The sequence below is a fragment of the Notamacropus eugenii genome, chromosome 1, assembly GCF_028372415.1.
Source record: "Notamacropus eugenii isolate mMacEug1 chromosome 1, mMacEug1.pri_v2, whole genome shotgun sequence".
Classification (NCBI taxonomy): domain Eukaryota; kingdom Metazoa; phylum Chordata; class Mammalia; order Diprotodontia; family Macropodidae; genus Notamacropus; species Notamacropus eugenii.
The window spans coordinates 349,597,915-349,614,284 of record NC_092872.1 but is presented as its reverse complement, the minus strand read 5'-3'; the positions used below and the strand labels follow the sequence as shown (position 1 = coordinate 349,614,284).

At 34.4% G+C, this 16,370-nt stretch overlaps 1 protein-coding gene across 9 annotated transcripts in view; it reads left to right on the top strand.

The window, feature by feature from the left end:
* The window catches only part of MARK3 (microtubule affinity regulating kinase 3), a 136,806-nt gene extending 120,790 nt beyond the window's left edge, over positions 1–16,016 (top strand). For 2 of the 9 annotated variants that reach the window (XM_072630130.1, XM_072630133.1), the window contains 5 exons: positions 6,818–6,976; positions 7,691–7,948; positions 11,216–11,242; positions 12,864–12,908; positions 15,019–16,016. In XM_072630130.1, coding sequence (XP_072486231.1) covers positions 6,818–6,976; positions 7,691–7,948; positions 11,216–11,242; positions 12,864–12,908; positions 15,019–15,364 — 835 coding nt within the window. In that variant the 3' untranslated portion in view covers positions 15,365–16,016. The remainder of the gene's footprint in view (positions 1–6,817; positions 6,977–7,690; positions 7,949–11,215; positions 11,243–12,863; positions 12,909–15,018) is intronic. The other 7 variants (XM_072630135.1, XM_072630131.1, XM_072630132.1 and 4 more) reach the window with 7 other exon arrangements.
* The last annotated feature ends 354 nt before the right edge of the window (positions 16,017–16,370 follow it).

Here is a 16,370-nt window from a genome sequence, read left to right as displayed (position 1 = left end):
CAGCAAAGGGACAGCTGTAATTTCTTGACCCCTTTACCATCTGTGGGCTGAGAGCTTCAGAAGCCATCACTAATTAAGTCCCCTCCAAGGTTTGCTGTTTGTTTGCTGAGGCACAGCCTTTGCTAGACTGCACTTTGGTCTCACCCCAGTGTAGCAAATATTTTCAACCCACCTTCTAAGTTGTCTTGGACTAAAAAATTTTTTACCCCATCCTTTTGTGAATTCTGCCACTCCAAAATTTATTGAGGCATTTTTTTAAAGTTCTTTAGAGGAGAATTTGGGAGCAGTCAGACAAGGCCCTGTATACACAGAAATTTAGCCTTTCAATTTTTCCCCTTTTGAGACTATTTGTATTCTCATAATTTTCTAACAATTTCCAAAGCATTATCAGTCCTACCAGAAATTATACACAACATATGGATTAACTAATGGATTTATAACAGGCAAAATTACAATAGAGTGAATAAAGAAATCTAATATATCTGTAGCTTTAGGGATGTCAAGTCTTTTTTCAGTGTCCAAGATCTGCTCCTTCAGGTGTATGGCATTTCCTGTGTGTCTCTCAAGCATCTATGCATATCCTCATCAGTCATTCCCCAGGTGACTTTTCCCAGTTTCAATCAGGATGCCCTCTCATTCTACTTCAACTACAGTCCATATTCCAGTTTACTTGTAAAGATTCTCTAGATAATGTTGCTGAAGCCTGCTAATGATAAGACATAAGTATAATTTAGTAAAGCCTGATTAAATCTAATCTTAAGATTAACCTTCCAGTTAGTTTTGTGGTGAAAGCAAGTTCAAAATTTATAGAGCTAACCTTATAAACAGAGCTATAGGAAGAACATCAAAGTAGACTGCCTAATAAAGGTACTTTATACTTGCATCTCATTATAGTAGTTCAGAGGTACACTGCAACAAGATTCGTGTTTGTGTGTAAGCAACAGTTTACCTGCCATGATTAGATTTGCTATGAATAGAAGAAGGGACATAGTCCTATCCAAGCCTAAGCATTCCGGCACAGAGTAACTTAACATAGGTATAACAGGATAAAGCAACCTTAGTTCTATTTGATTGTAAGAATCATAGTTAACTTTCTAGAACTGCCAAATATGTAGCAAAGTTATACATTATTCACAGCGTATCATAGCCAGGTTCAGAATTAACCAGGTAGGAAGCATTCCTATTCAAAAAAGAAATAATACATTGGGGAAACTGAGACAGGAGAATCCTGCCATTGCCTTGTAGAGCTATCCTCTCAGCTTTCCCAGGCACAGATTCAGCATCCACCTCTACCACCTTGGAGTGGCTCCTCATATTTCCCCCAAAAGGTAGATTACTGTCTTAATGATAATTCAGATAATTATACCTTGAATTCAAAACTCAGAACAGTATCAAATTATCTCAAATAGCAAGTTTCGCTAATCACAGCTTAGGACTAGATGTAGTTATTATTTCTTATTTTGTTGTAGTAACGGTTAACAATAAAAAGTTTTATCACACTTTTCCAAAAGTAAATCCAGTCAACATCCTTTTCTTGTTTCTCTTGTTTTCTTGTTTACCTGTTGTAAAAATTATTAGACATTAAGAAAAGTCACATTCTATAATTCTACATATATAGTGAATATATGGTAGTTCATTCAAAGCCCAGAAAAACATTGACTACTTTGCTATAAGTCTCTAGGCCAATACATATCTATTTGATACTCATTTTGAAAAAATTTTTATTTAGTATTTCATTTATCCCCAGTTACATATAAAAAGCAATTTTAACATTCATTTTTAAAACTTTGAGTTCCAAATTCTTTCCCTTCCTCTCTCCCCACCCCGTGCCCCCATAAGAAGGCAAGCAGTTCAGTCTAGGTTATACATATGGAGTCATGCAAAAATACTTCCATAATAGTCATGTTGTGAAAGACTAACTATGTTTACCTCCATCTGTATATTTATTCTCTTTAGACCTTTATTTATATATATTCCTTCTAACTACAAATAATGAGAAACATCTTAGCAGTTACAAATATCATCTTCCCATGTAAGAATGTGAGCAGTTTAACTTTTTAAAGTCCCTTATGATTTCTTTTTCCTGTTTACCTTTTCATGCTTCTTTTGAATCTTATATTTGAAAATCATATTTTCTATTTTGCTCTGATATTTTCTCAAGAAAATATGAAATTCCCCTCTCATTGAATGTCCATTTTTTTCCCCTCATGGATTATACTTAATTTTGCCAGTAGGAGATTCTTGGTTGTAATCCTAGTTCCTTTGTGCTCTGAAAATATCATTCCAAGCCCCCAAAATAATATCTTAAGACTGGAGCCTTCTTGAGACTAAGTTAGCTCAATTTTAACATGTACTATTTCAGGTATAATTTCATAATTTTCTTAATCACAATTTATCTTACAAATCACTTCTTTGTAAACTACTATTTGCTATAGAAATGTAAGCAGTTGTCTTTGTTGCAACCCAGAGAGGTTCATTGATTTGCTAACATATACACAGGTTAGTTTTGAAGTCACTGTTAGAATCCAGATTTCTTTCCAACCTAACATTCTTTCCATTAGACTGCATTGTTTCCTGTCTGCTCTGGTACCTCTCAAAACATTGTTTCTTATTTGTTAATCTTGATTTATACTAGATGGATACCAAAAGTGAGAAGCCACAACTGTACCAGATCTCAAACTGTATTATAAAGCAGTAATCATCAAAACTATCAGGTACTGGTGAAGAAATAGAGTGGTAGATCAGTGGAATAGATTAGATATACAGTGACCTTAGTAATCTAGTGTTTGATAAACCTAAAGGCTGCACTCTGTTCTGAAAACCCAGTACTCTGAACCTTAAAGTTGGGGGGAGGGGGAGTCATCCTAAACCACCTGAAGTGAAGATCAGTGTAGGGAATCCAGATGACCCTGAGTGAAAATAAGCTGGTCCAACTACCCTGCCAAAAGTAGAGCAGGAGGTATACATTGTCACAGAACCCTAAGTGAATCAAAAAAATACACCAGTTATCATCAAAAATTATCATAGATCTAGAGATCCTCCAGAAAGGAGTATAACTCCATAACAACTGCAAGCAAAGACTCAGGATTTTTCTATAAAAGGACTATATGAATACCTCGAAAAAATGTAGTAAGAGGTTAAAAATGAAATAAAAGTTCTTAAAAAAGAATTAGAAGAATAAATAGCTGAGAAGAGAAAGTGGTAGGCCTTACACAAGAAATGAACTCCCTGAAACCTAGAATATGCCAAAGAAATTAATGACTCCAAGAGACAACAGAGATACTAGAACAAAGATCAAAAGAATTTAAAAAATAGAAGAAAATATGTGATTGTCTGATATCAAAAGAAAAATTCTAATCACTTCTTAAAAAGAAGTCAAGGAGGAAAAAATCCCAGAAATAATCCCAAGCTCCTATATCAAAGAGAAAAAAAACACTGTAAACTTCCAGAAAGGAGTTCAGGGACCAGTGTCAGAATTGTCCAAGATCCAAACCTCTAATATTATAAAAGAGTAGATCTTGAAAAAAGATTATCCAAAAGACCAAAGGTACAAGCTTATAAACAACAGTAACTGACTTGCAGAATAGTATATAAGCCTGAAACTTGGGTTGGGGTGGGGGGAGAGACACTGGAAGGATGGGACTTCAATGTGAATGAAGGATTTTCAAGCATTTCTCATGAAAAGACCAGACCCAAGTAGGACATTTGAAATGCAAACCAAATAGTTGAGAGAAATCAAAACAAGGAATTTTATTTGAGCAATTCAAAGGGATTATATAATGGCAGACTTCTAACATTCTAATGGAGAGAAAAAACAAGTGTTCCTTCAGATCTTTACATGGTGTTGAGGGAGTTAAATAAGGAAAACATATCTTGGGGATGAATTGGTTCTGTTTTGAGGATTGGAAAGGGAAAAAGAAGTGAATGTATTCAAAGTGGAATGTACTGTGTACAAAGTAACAGCAATATTGTAAGATGATCAGCTGTGAATGACTTAGCTCCTCTCAGTAATACAGTAATCCAAGACAACTCTGAAGGATTTAGAATGAAAAATTCTGTCCATCCCCAAAGAAAGAACTATTGGTATGTAAGTGCAGATTGAAGCATGCTTTTTTTTTTTACTTGGGGGGTTTTCTTGGTTGTTGTTTTCTGTGTTCTTTCACAACATATACAAATGTTTTACATGACTACACATTTATAACCTATATTGAATTGCTTGCTTTCTCAGTGAAGAGGGAAAAAAGAGGAAGAGAAAGAATTTGGAACTTTAAAGTTTTAAATACAAATGTTAAAAAATGTTTTTACATGAAACAGGAAAAATAAAATACTAGATAATTTTTTTTAAAAGAAAGGAATGTGAAAACAATACACTAGTATGAACAGAAGAAACAATGGGATGAAACTTGCTATTTCTCATAATCAGGGTAAATGAGAAGACTACAAACATGGAGGAATGAGTGGGGAAAGTGGGCATCAGAGAAACCTAACTTATCTGAAACACACAAAGGAGAATTTAATACACACTTTGATATAGAAATATTATCAGACTCAAAAAGAAAATAAGCAGGAACAAAGGGTGGATGAACTAGCTTAAGAGGGATGATGATGATGATACCAGGGAGGAAACAGCTACAAACAAAAACAAACTTTCTGTTCCTAAAGAGGAAATCAAAAGGGGAGAAGAAAAGGAAAAAAGTGGAAAACTAGACATCTAAATAATGCTTTAGATTTCCCCTTAGGTTATTGGAGAAATGGCTAAACAAATTGTGGCATATGAAGACATTGGAACATTATTGTGCTACAATGAATGAAATGAGAGTATTTCAAAGATTCCTCAGTAGTTTGAACTGATGCAGAGTGAAAAGCAGTGCCAGGAGAACAGCTTACACAAAGACAGCAAGAAAAATAATTTTAAAAAAGTTAAAGTCTGGGCTCAAGGAACTGATCATGCCTCCAGAGGACTTGCTCATAAAACACTTGCTCCCGACATATTGAAAGGTGACCAACTCAAGTTTGGAGAAAAACATACATTTTTGGACCTGGGTTTGCAACTCACAGTTTAAGAAGCTCTGAAGGAGTCATGAGCAGAAAAAGTTTAAGACCTGTTAGGTGATTTAAAGAAAATTGCAGCCCAGGAGAACAGTTAGAAAACTATTTATTACAGTAGTATACATGGGAAAAGTGATGAGGACCTGAACTAAAGTGGTAGCTGTGTGAGTAAAAAGAAGAGGCGATGTGGAAAAAAGGAATTATAATATAGATACAGCAGGTAGACGAATGTGTTTAATGAGTAAGAGTGAAGAGTTGAAGATGACATTGAGGGTACAAACCTGGGGGAATAAAAGTGTATTAGAATCTCTGACAGTAAAGTCGGGAGGATGGGGCAAGTTTGGGAAGAAAGAGAATGTCTCTTTTAGACATGTTGAGTTTTAGGTGCTTAGAGCACTTTCAGTTCAAAATATCCAGGAGGCAGTTGGTGATGTTGAATTGGAATGCAGTGGGAAGACAGTAGGACTAGTTATGTAGACCTTTGATAGTCATCTAGATAGAGAAAGTAACTGCGTGCTAGGGAAGCTGATAAGATTATCAAGAAAAACGTAGAGAGAGAAATGGAAAGAGAATCCAGAACTAAAATTCAACTGTGTTATTGCCATTAGTTCAATATTTCAAGCCTGTAATTTCATCAGTGAATACTCCTCATTTGACGCCTATCATACCCTCACTGTTGAAAGATAATGTGGCCAAAGATTTCATCATCCTGTACTTAGCCTGATCCTCAGGCAGCCCCGCCTCCACCCCCCCAAACCATTACTCTTAAACTTTTTCACATTGTCAGGACCTTTCCTCATTATGTAGAAGCATCAGAAGATGACTTTAATGTAGAAATGATGATATTGCGGGGGGGGCGGGGAGGGTGAGAGGCAGGGATTAGGGTATCATTACTGAGTTGTGCTGGGAAATCACATTAATAATTATTTTCTTTAATAGTTCCATTTTTGTACAAAGAAGCATGGCAGTCTTATAGCCATTTAAATGTGTGAACCTTATTGTGCATAATTCACTTGCCTAGTCTACCTCCTTTTTACTTATTCGTTATCTCATGTCAAGCCTCTCAGGAAGTTTAAGGTTTACAGTGCTTTATAATAAGCACATAAATGTTATTTTTTTATTCATTCATTTCTGCCTCCACCTTCACACAGTATTTTTATCTTTGTTTCTCTAGCACGTTAGAACAGTACCTGGCACATAGTAAGCATTTAAGAAATATTTCTTGATTTTGTTCAGTTGAAAAGGAATTTCTTTTCTTCCATAATCAAGAGTCCAATACTATGTCATTTGCATACACAGGATGTTTTAATGCAAGTAGAATGAAAGTTTAAGTGGGGATACATTGTACCCATAATTTGCTAATTCATTTTACAGCAACATTTTTTAATGTTTGCACATATTTAAAGTCTATTTGGGGACTAGGGTTGTGATGTCTTATTAAAATGAACTTTATAACAAAACTTCAGATCTTTAGTTGTTTTTTTAATATAAACACATTTGTATGAACATTAGAAATGTGAAAGTGACTGTCTTTTTCAAACTGCTAATCTTGGGAAAAATCTTAATTTTTAGAATATTTCAGCTGTGGATTAGCAAAATGCACTCATTTCTCTATGGCAGTTGATGATAAAAGTTTTGTTTCTTTGATAGAAATGAAATGGTTTGGAAAAAAAGATATTTGCTTTAAATTGTAGTTGCTTTTTTTGTCATTGGTCCATCATACTGTTGTTTCTGCCTCTGCCTAAACCCAAACCCCTGCCCCTCACAGCCTGACAGAAATGTTCGCTTATGCAGCTAGTCCTGCCTCAGTTTGTTCCACATCTTCTACCTGTATTCGGCTGAGACATCAGAAGTCGATGTCCGCCTCTGGGCAGCCCAAGATGATATTACCTCCAATAGACAGTGAAGGAGATAACTTCAAGGATATGTAAGAAAAAAACCCACAGAATCCTTGTGATACTAATGTGTACCCACTGCTTTAGTTGTGTGCTATGGATTTTAGAGTCCTAAAGTTTATTATAACCGTCTATAAAACGTCCTTTCTCACCATATTTTTCTTTACACTGTCTGGTGGTGTCTTTCCTATATTTCAGTCTCTGTATGTGTTCCAGTGCCTTTTGCACAGTTGTCCAAGTACAAGGAATTCCTTCACTCCCTTCCCAGTTCTTTTAGCATGTGAAATGGTATTTTTTATGGGCTTAAAAACTTTTCATTTGCCTATTTTTAAATTCCACCTGTGTGTTCTTGTGTTAGATTATTTTTAATTGGAAAGATTTTCTGCATGTAGGCACATTGTGAGAGGGGAAGCAGCAGAAAGAAGTTTTAGTTTAGCCATTCTTTGTCCCAGAAATACTCTATATTAGTCTTGTCCCTGAAAAATCTGTGTGCACAATTCTCCCACATTCCCCTGAAGGTTTGTTTCTTTATAGAGTTCCCTTTACTCCCTCTTCACTTCTGGCCTACTTTTTTTCTTCCTTATTCTTTTGTAAAATATCCCTCAGTTCGGGATTTTTTTTGTAACTGGTTCTTTTCCTTTGTACAAAAAATTGACTGTGACTGTAATTTATATACATGAAATGTTTGCCACAAAATTAGGCTGTGAGTAGGAAGTCAAAATTATTATGATTTTCTACTTTTGTAGTACTGTTCCTGATCAGAGAACTCCAGTTGCTTCAACACATAGTATCAGCAGTGCAACTACTCCTGATCGAATTCGTTTCCCAAGAGGAACTGTCAGTCGTAGCACTTTCCATGGCCAGCCCCGGGAGCGGCGAACAGCAACTTACAATGGCCCACCAGCATCACCCAGCTTGTCACATGAGGCAGCTCCACTTTCTCAGACCAGAAGTAGGGGCTCCTCTAATCTTTTTAGCAAATTAACATCAAAACTCACAAGAAGGTAAGTACTATAGAGTTTGGGGACATTTTTAATTGACCAAACATAGAAAAGGTTGCCTTTTGCTATGGGATATGAAGCCACTGTTCAAATGCCTCTCATTTCACCTTTTTTTTTTTTTTTTTTTTTAGCCGATATATCTTGAATATTCATTAGCTTACTTATAAGCCTTATTAGTTTTTAGAAGTGTAATGGTTGACTTTTGGAATTAGTAACAAGCAATTTTTTAATCTATTCAGAGTATTAGAGGTTAACATTTAGGGATGTGTCTGTGTTATTAAATAAATGAATGTTATGATCCACATGTTCATATGTCATTTTCTAAAGTTGAGCAGAATAGCTGATCTAGTACGTATTCAGATGATGCTCAATAAATAATCAACAATAAAGAAAATGAAGTACAATACCCTTTCAACTGAAGTATAAGCTTTCTGTGCATTGATTTTCATGTCCTTGAAATCCAGTGTCTTTATAGAAGGATCAAAGGGTTAAAAGATGTACAGTGGCAGACTTTGGTGCGACATAAAGAAAAACTTAGTTGTAGCTAAAGCTATCCAAAAGTGTCTACTATTTGCACCGGTTGAATTACCCATCCCTGGAGGTGGTCAAGCAGGAAAGAGACAAGCTGCTAGAAATATTTTGGAGGGAATTCTTTATCAGTTATGGGTTGGACTAGGAGGCCTCTTCAGTCCTTGCCAAACTCAAAAATTCCATGATTCTATGGCTGGATTCCCTAAGGTGAAATGTTGAAACTGTTTGAAGCTTATGACTTTGCTAAAAAAAAAACAACCTTGTGTATATAATACAAACCCTTTATTTTTTATTATTAGTTTTAAAAATATTTTTTCCTTCCTCCCCTCCCACTCCTCACCCACTCCTTCTTTGTAATAAAAGATTGTGTTTCATTTTAGTAATGAGAGGTAGAGTTTGTTATAGTGATGTAGCCTAGAGGAAGCTAGCTCTTCAAGGGAAAATTATGTTGATGAGGTTGTGATCCTTTGCACAGACAGTGAAAGTTCCTGCATTCAGGAAATCTGAAAGCCCCACTGTAAATTCAAAGTCACATCTCAAAAGATTCCCCCAGTGAGGGGCTTCTTTGAAACTGGATTTGCCTGCTGATGAGTATATATTTTCATGCAAAGCTTCTCTGCAAGTTGGACTGTCCACACAGATTTTCCTGTTTGTCTGCTCTTCTAGGCAAGGCTTCATCTCCTAGTCTCTTATATTACCACTTTTATTTTTATGTGACCTGCATTGTTTAAGATGTGTGCTGAATCCTTAAATCTAGTTAGGTCCCTTTATTAGCTTGTCTGAATCATCAATCTAAAATTTAGGTCATAGGATTCATACTTGGAAGTGATCTTAGATAACATCTAATCTAACCTCTTTTTATAAATTGAGAAATGGAAATTTCCTCAGCTAGTAAACGTTTGGAATTGTAACCCAGGTCTCTTGAATCCTGGTGTAACATTCCTTCCACTGTATCCTGTGACAGCCACATTAATCTCTCTTTTCTTTAATTAACAGAACCGACATACATTAAATTTCCAATTGGGGAATTTTTTTACATGAGTCATCATTGACTCAAACTTAGGGAAGAGCTCTTAGCCTCTATTTCTTTCTCTTTAAATATATAAAGCCAGTTCTGAATCAAAGCGTATTTGAGTTGTAAGCCAATAGAAACACCATACAGTTTTGTGTACACATAACCATCACTGGTAATACCCTGCAGCCTGCTTACACCCTAATTTTGTCTTTCCATTGCCCTTTGGGTCACCTGCAATTATGATTCTTCTGAAATCAGAATGTTACATGAGTTACACCCATATTGTATCACTGGGAGAATATTAGTGTTAAAAAGGACAGCGTTTGCGGTCTAGCGTAGTTTAGAGTCGTTGACAACGTTGTCCAGTTTCCCAAATAATTTTTTAAATGCTGTGAGCCACCTGACTTATAAATCATGCTTATCTTAGGTAACAGTTTTTTTTTAATGAATATCTTTTAGTAGCTTAGTATTCATATGGCTACACTATATAATATGCATCTCTTTTAACTCAATATAAAAAAGAAATAGGCTATAGCACTGCCTTTTTTCCTGTTTTATGAGATTATTTTTACTGAGTATCTATAGCATTGTGCAGGATACAAACATGAGTAACCTATGATCTTAGCCCTTGTGGGTTGATGGCCTAATAGGTAAAATGAAAGTAAGGCAGAATGTGTTAAGTAGAACCAAGAGACACAAAGGGCCTTGGAAAGAAAATCTCCTAGTTCTTTTAGTTCATACTGCTAAATTGTTAATTTCTGACATTGTGTCAATGATCCTGAATGACTAAAAAGCAAAGGTAACCTAACCTAACCTGAAGGTAACCTAAATTATAATTGTAATAAAAATCTGACCCTCCAAGGTACTTTTCAGCTCAGAAATTGTGACCTGTTTTTTTTATAGTAATTAAAATGTGGCATAACTACTATCAGTGTGATAAATATGCACTTTAAAAGCATAAATAAGTCATTTAAAATATGTAATAGCCCATTTTGTGACAATTCAGTATCTTATTTTTAAATCTATTAATTTTAGAACTAAAAACTAAATTGTATTGATTATGAAAATACACTCCCCTACCCTACCTCCAAGTAGTGTTAAGATTTCACATAATAAAAAGACAATTTTTTTAAATTTGGCTGATTTTTTTTTTAGTATTTCTAAATATTTCTATTTAATAGTAACATTTTCAAAGTATTAATAGTTTCAAAGTTTAGCATGTGATGCTTGTCACTTAGATGCTTTAAAGAAATTTGAGCAGTATGACTTGTTTATGAATATATCACAACTGACTTTGATCTGCTAAAAAAACAAATGTCCTTTCATTTCGTAATATAACTTGAATTTTCAAGAATCCCAGTATTTGCCATATCTGTGAAGATTTTAAATAATTTAATTCAATAAGCAGTTATACAAAAATTTGTTATTTGCTTCTGGCATTTTCCTTTCCCCCAAAAAATCATATTTTTCTGCCTTAAGGGTAAACTTGGTCTCTCTTCACTTAAAAATCCCAAATTAAGAACTCAAATATTTAATTAAACCTATTATTGACTTATTTTTCAGCCAACATCTTGAAACAGTTTCACTATATGTTAGTAAAATGAACTTTGTTTTATTTATTGGTTTTTTTTTGTTGTTGTTATTGTCTCTAATTGACTGGATTTTTCATTTTAGTTTGTACAAATCATCTTGGTTAATTTTGCTTTTGGCTTAATTTCTTTTAGAAACATGTCATTCAGGTTTATCAAAAGGTAGGACTTTATATTTCCATCCCCATCCCCAAATGGCTTCTGCAATTAACATCAGGTTTGGCTTTATAGCCCTGGTTTCTTTTAAAACTAAAATTTCTGCTGAGAACTAAATACTTGTTTCTTTTTAGAACTACATATGTATATGTATATATACATATATATGTACATATGGAAAGAAGCATATGAACTCTTTCCAAAATATAAGGGCCTGTGGCATCCATATAACAAGAGGCTAAGCATGCTCTGTGCATTTTCTTTCTTTTGTAGAATGATTAGCATCTGAATAATTTGGTCTTTGTACTAATACACTTAGCATGCTTCTTTTCAGAGAATGAAATACTCAGTAACATTAATGAACTATTACATAGCTATTAGCATGCCAAAGGTGAGTGATATTTTTGTTAATCATGATTTCTATTTCTCTGTTTAGAGGGTTTTATTAACAGAAAAACTTGAAAATCAGAATGATGGTGAAATTGGCCACATTCCTATACTAAAAGCAGACCAAAATTCAAATAACGCTGTGATACAATGTAGTCAGTTTGGAAGACCTTAAGACACAGACAGCTATGTAACATCAACATTTAAGATATTTTTAGGTTGAACATTTTGATTTTATCAACAAAAGTAGTAGACTTTTATTTAGTAGATGGAGATCAAGAAATTTCATTTATGACCCAAGTTCCTGCCATTATTTTATATGCTACTCAGTTACTTTTACCTCAATTACCTCATCCATTAAATGAGGCTAATTCTTTACTTTACCTTTTTTCCTATCCCAGGGCATGTAGTGTATGTAGATTCCTTAAGCTGTTGTGAATAATCATTACATGTTTTATTGCTAAGTAACTAAAAGCTAGTGTGATTTGAGTAAAATTGCTTCTTAATCAATTGACTTAAATATATTTTGGTGACAACCACTACAACATGAAATTAAAACTGCATCAGAGGGGAGAGAACCATTGAGGGTAACATATTCTCTGTCTTACAAAGGGTAAGAATTATGGTTTTTGGTGTGTATAAAACCGTAGTTTCAATAAATGAACTTACTATGAAGTTTTATAGGACTGTGGGGTATCTGCTTTATTAATACTAGAAATTGACCACTACTACTGTAAATTAACTGCTAATTGCCCATCATGGGAAATTAAGGTAAAAGCTGCCAAATTTTCCTTTATTAGAAGAAAAATGAATTTTCCTTTATTAGAAGAAAAAAGAATCCGAACCTGAAATAATACCCTCCTTTGCTGTCAGAAGCCCACTCATTATTTTGGAAGAGAGTTTAAAAAGTCAGAATCAATACATTATCGTTCATACTTTCAAGTTCACATTTCCCTTAAGAATGCCTGTATTCAATATGCATATATTTTCATGTGTATCATTGGTCATCCATCCTACAAATACATTGTTAGATGTTCACTTGAAATTATACCTAATCATTATAAAGTGGAAAAGGGGTAAGAATTTGGAAAATATTGCTTATAACCATAAATCTAGTATTTCTGTTACTTTTTTAAAAATAATTTCTTAAGTGTCATATATAGTACAGGTAGCTGTGCACTAGTATAAGATTTCTCTTCTCTTTCCCACTTCCCTATGCTTCTGCATTCTTTTCCTTGAGGCTCCCAACTGAATATGAGAGGAACGGGAGATATGAGGGTTCAAGGTGAGGGGAATCATTTTTATTTAAAATTTTACATAATTACTGCATTTTGTGTAGTGAAGATAATATATTACTTGAATCTTGTGTACCACATTAATAAACTATTAATACATGTTTAATATAGTCACTATTTTGACTCTGTTTTAGCTTTAGTCAAAGCATGTGCTTGCTGTTGCTACCTCAAAACACAGTGTTACTTATTTCTAGTGTGATTTTAATTATTTTAATCAGCCACATGGAAGTGCTGATTTGGTATGACTTCTATCCATCATCTTAACACAGCTAATGAAACTCCAGAAACTCTCCCTGATAATTTCATATAATAATATGCCTTAGTTTGTTTTAAATGTTTATGTGTCTTGCCATCTTCCCAAATAGGTGCTCTGTTATAAGAATATGTGTTAAGGGAAGAAATATACTAGCTTTACCACTGTTTTCATTCATTGTGTCCCTAAATCACTTTCCTACGTGATGAAAACAGGTTAATGGAATTTTAATATCTGTATATTTCTTTTTTGAAAAATGTCATTGAACGTATACGTACAGGTAGCATTGTACGAATTCCTGTTTGATTCATTGATTTCTACATTGCTAGAACTGCGCAACATTTTTCCAGTTATATTAGTAGTAAGAAATATAATGAGGTGATGAGAGAGGAAGTCTCTCCCACATTCAGTGGTGCCTTCAGTGTATCTGAGCAGATTGGGGGCATGGGTGTGTTTTATCAACAAAGATTGAGGAACACTTATTCTGTACATAGAGTAGCATTGAACTGGGGTTCATGGAAATATGACATAGTCCTTGAGGTCCAGGCTCAGAGGCTTTGTTGAAACGACATTGCAACGTGAGAATTTGCACATCAGTACACCATCAAGTTTTGGTGTATGATACATAAGATTTGGACTTGAATTCAAATTACTGCCTTGTGAACTTGATAAAGTCACTTGACCTCTCTGGGCCTCTGTTTCCTCATCTATCCTCAGATCTCTGACAAAAAGTTCAATATTGGATTTTGTAGGAAGAAAAGTAGGTAGGCCACTCTGGGTTTTCTTCCTGTAAAACATTGTCTTACTTGGCATTTTTAATATGCTAGATATTCCTAAAAACTTGAATAAACATTTTAATTATTTATATGACTTAGAGTTTGTGTTTTGATGACTGCTTTAATTATTAGCAGCTATAATGTTATCTGAGAATACCAAAATTGCTTGGGAGTTAGAAATGTATATTCTCATTCTTAACCATTAAAGAAATGGAGACAAAATGAACAATTGTTTATTGAATATGACTAGTCTCAGAATATCCATTTTCCCATTTTCTCAGTGCTATCATCATCCAAGAAAATTATCCTTAGACCCCTCCTAATGAAATATGATCTAGATTTTGTTTATCTAGGGGAAGAGGATATTTTTAAGCCCAAGAAAGGAATGATTTTTTCCCCAGAATAATGATCGAATTGTGTACCATTATGGGGAAATGATGTATATAAGGAGGAAAAAATCATATCATTTTTTAAAAATATATTCAAACCAATTTTGTAGCTTTCCTGAATTAGGGCGTTTTTAAGAAAATGGATTTTAACTATGTAGTGTCAAAAAACAAAAAATAGCTGCTTTAGTATCCCTCCATAAAAATACAAAGTATTCCAGACAGTGCTGTAGAGAGACAGTATACCATTTGTCTGCTTTTTTTATTTGCTTTTCAGATTTTTTTGTGTGAAAAATTTCTAAGTGAGAATTAAATACAATTGAAAGGAATAATAACTCAAATTTATAGCAATTTAAGGTTTGTAAACATGTTCCCTTAAAGCAGCAGAAGGTGAAAAATAAATGAGTGTGAAATTGATGTATACTTACTGGCCAGTGAGGATTTTATTGACATAATGAATTTTTTTAAAAGGTGTTTGTGGCTACTTGTAGTAGGTGCTCTGTAATGAAGGAGCATATGACCAAACCCAGTATTAGCTTTACCCTGTAGGAAACTATTAGGAAAAGTGGTATGTATGCATTGTTAAACACAGCATGTTTAATGTGCCATTTGCTTCACTAACCAAAGTAGATAATGTTGGTTTTCCTATGGAGTTAAAAATAAACCTGCCCCCTGTGCATTTCAGTCGCAACGTGTCAGCTGAGCACAAGGATGAAAACAAGGAGGCAAAGCCCCGCTCCCTGCGGTTTACCTGGAGCATGAAAACCACCAGTTCCATGGATCCCAATGACATGATGAGGGAAATTCGAAAAGTCTTGGATGCCAATAACTGTGACTATGAACAGAGAGAGCGATTCTTGCTCTTTTGTGTCCACGGAGATGGGCATGCAGAAAACCTTGTACAGTGGGAAATGGAGGTGTGCAAACTGCCAAGACTGTCACTGAATGGCGTCCGCTTCAAGCGGATATCAGGAACATCCATAGCTTTTAAAAACATTGCTTCCAAAATTGCCAATGAGTTAAAGCTGTAACAAAGTAATTATGTTGTAAATTAAGTACCAATTTCAAGTGTTTTCCTGAACACTTATGGAAATGTATAGAATAATATTTAGGCAATAACTTCTGCATCTTCAGAATCATGGTATTAAAAATATATATATATGAAAATGAGCTGCTCAGCCAGGAGAAAGAGTTGGACTTTTTTTTTTTCTAAGTGCACTGCAGCATTAAAGTTGCCTATTCTGTAAAATATTTACCCCATCATTTTATTTACATTGTTCTAAGGTCTCTTAACAGTCTACAGAGTATATCCATTTAAATATGCCTCCCCTTTGTGTGGCTGTGAGAGTGTATAGTATGTGTTTATAGTACATAAGTTTAAAGTATTATACATGTAAACAAGTCCTTACACCAACATCCCAAGCTGTACCAATACCTCTTTGGAAGATCATTTTGGTGCTAAAAATGGATATAGCCAAGGAGGAAACTTTCACTTAATATAAAAATCAACATAGGAATAGTTACAATTAGCGCGGGTTTACAGTTTGCTACTGTGGGGTTTTCTTTTTTCTTAAAAAAAAGTACAAAGGATTTGAATTTACAGTTGTGAACATTGCTTATGTGTTGGTTTTTTTTCTTCCCAAGTAGATCTCATGAGATCATTAAAAAATCACTTTTCCTCAATAGAGTTTTGCATTATGTCTCCTAGTACTGTATTTAAAACTTGGTTAAAAAAGTAACTAAAATGTATAAATATGTCCCACCTAACATCATTAATAGGGTCCTTACAATCCTAATAGGTAAACCAGCATTACCTAGAAAGACAGTTACATAGAAGCAGTGTTAATGGTGGGCATTTAGTAGAGCATTAGAATGGTGTTATTGTGGAATATGCTTATATATTTTCTTATCTGTAATCAGCTAAAGTGCCTCAAACTACCCCTCTGTGTATCAGATATTAAGTTTATGTAGCTGGACTTTTGTGCATCCTCAGAATTGCAGAGGGTAGAGAGGATGGGAGGGCAGTGGTTTTTTTTT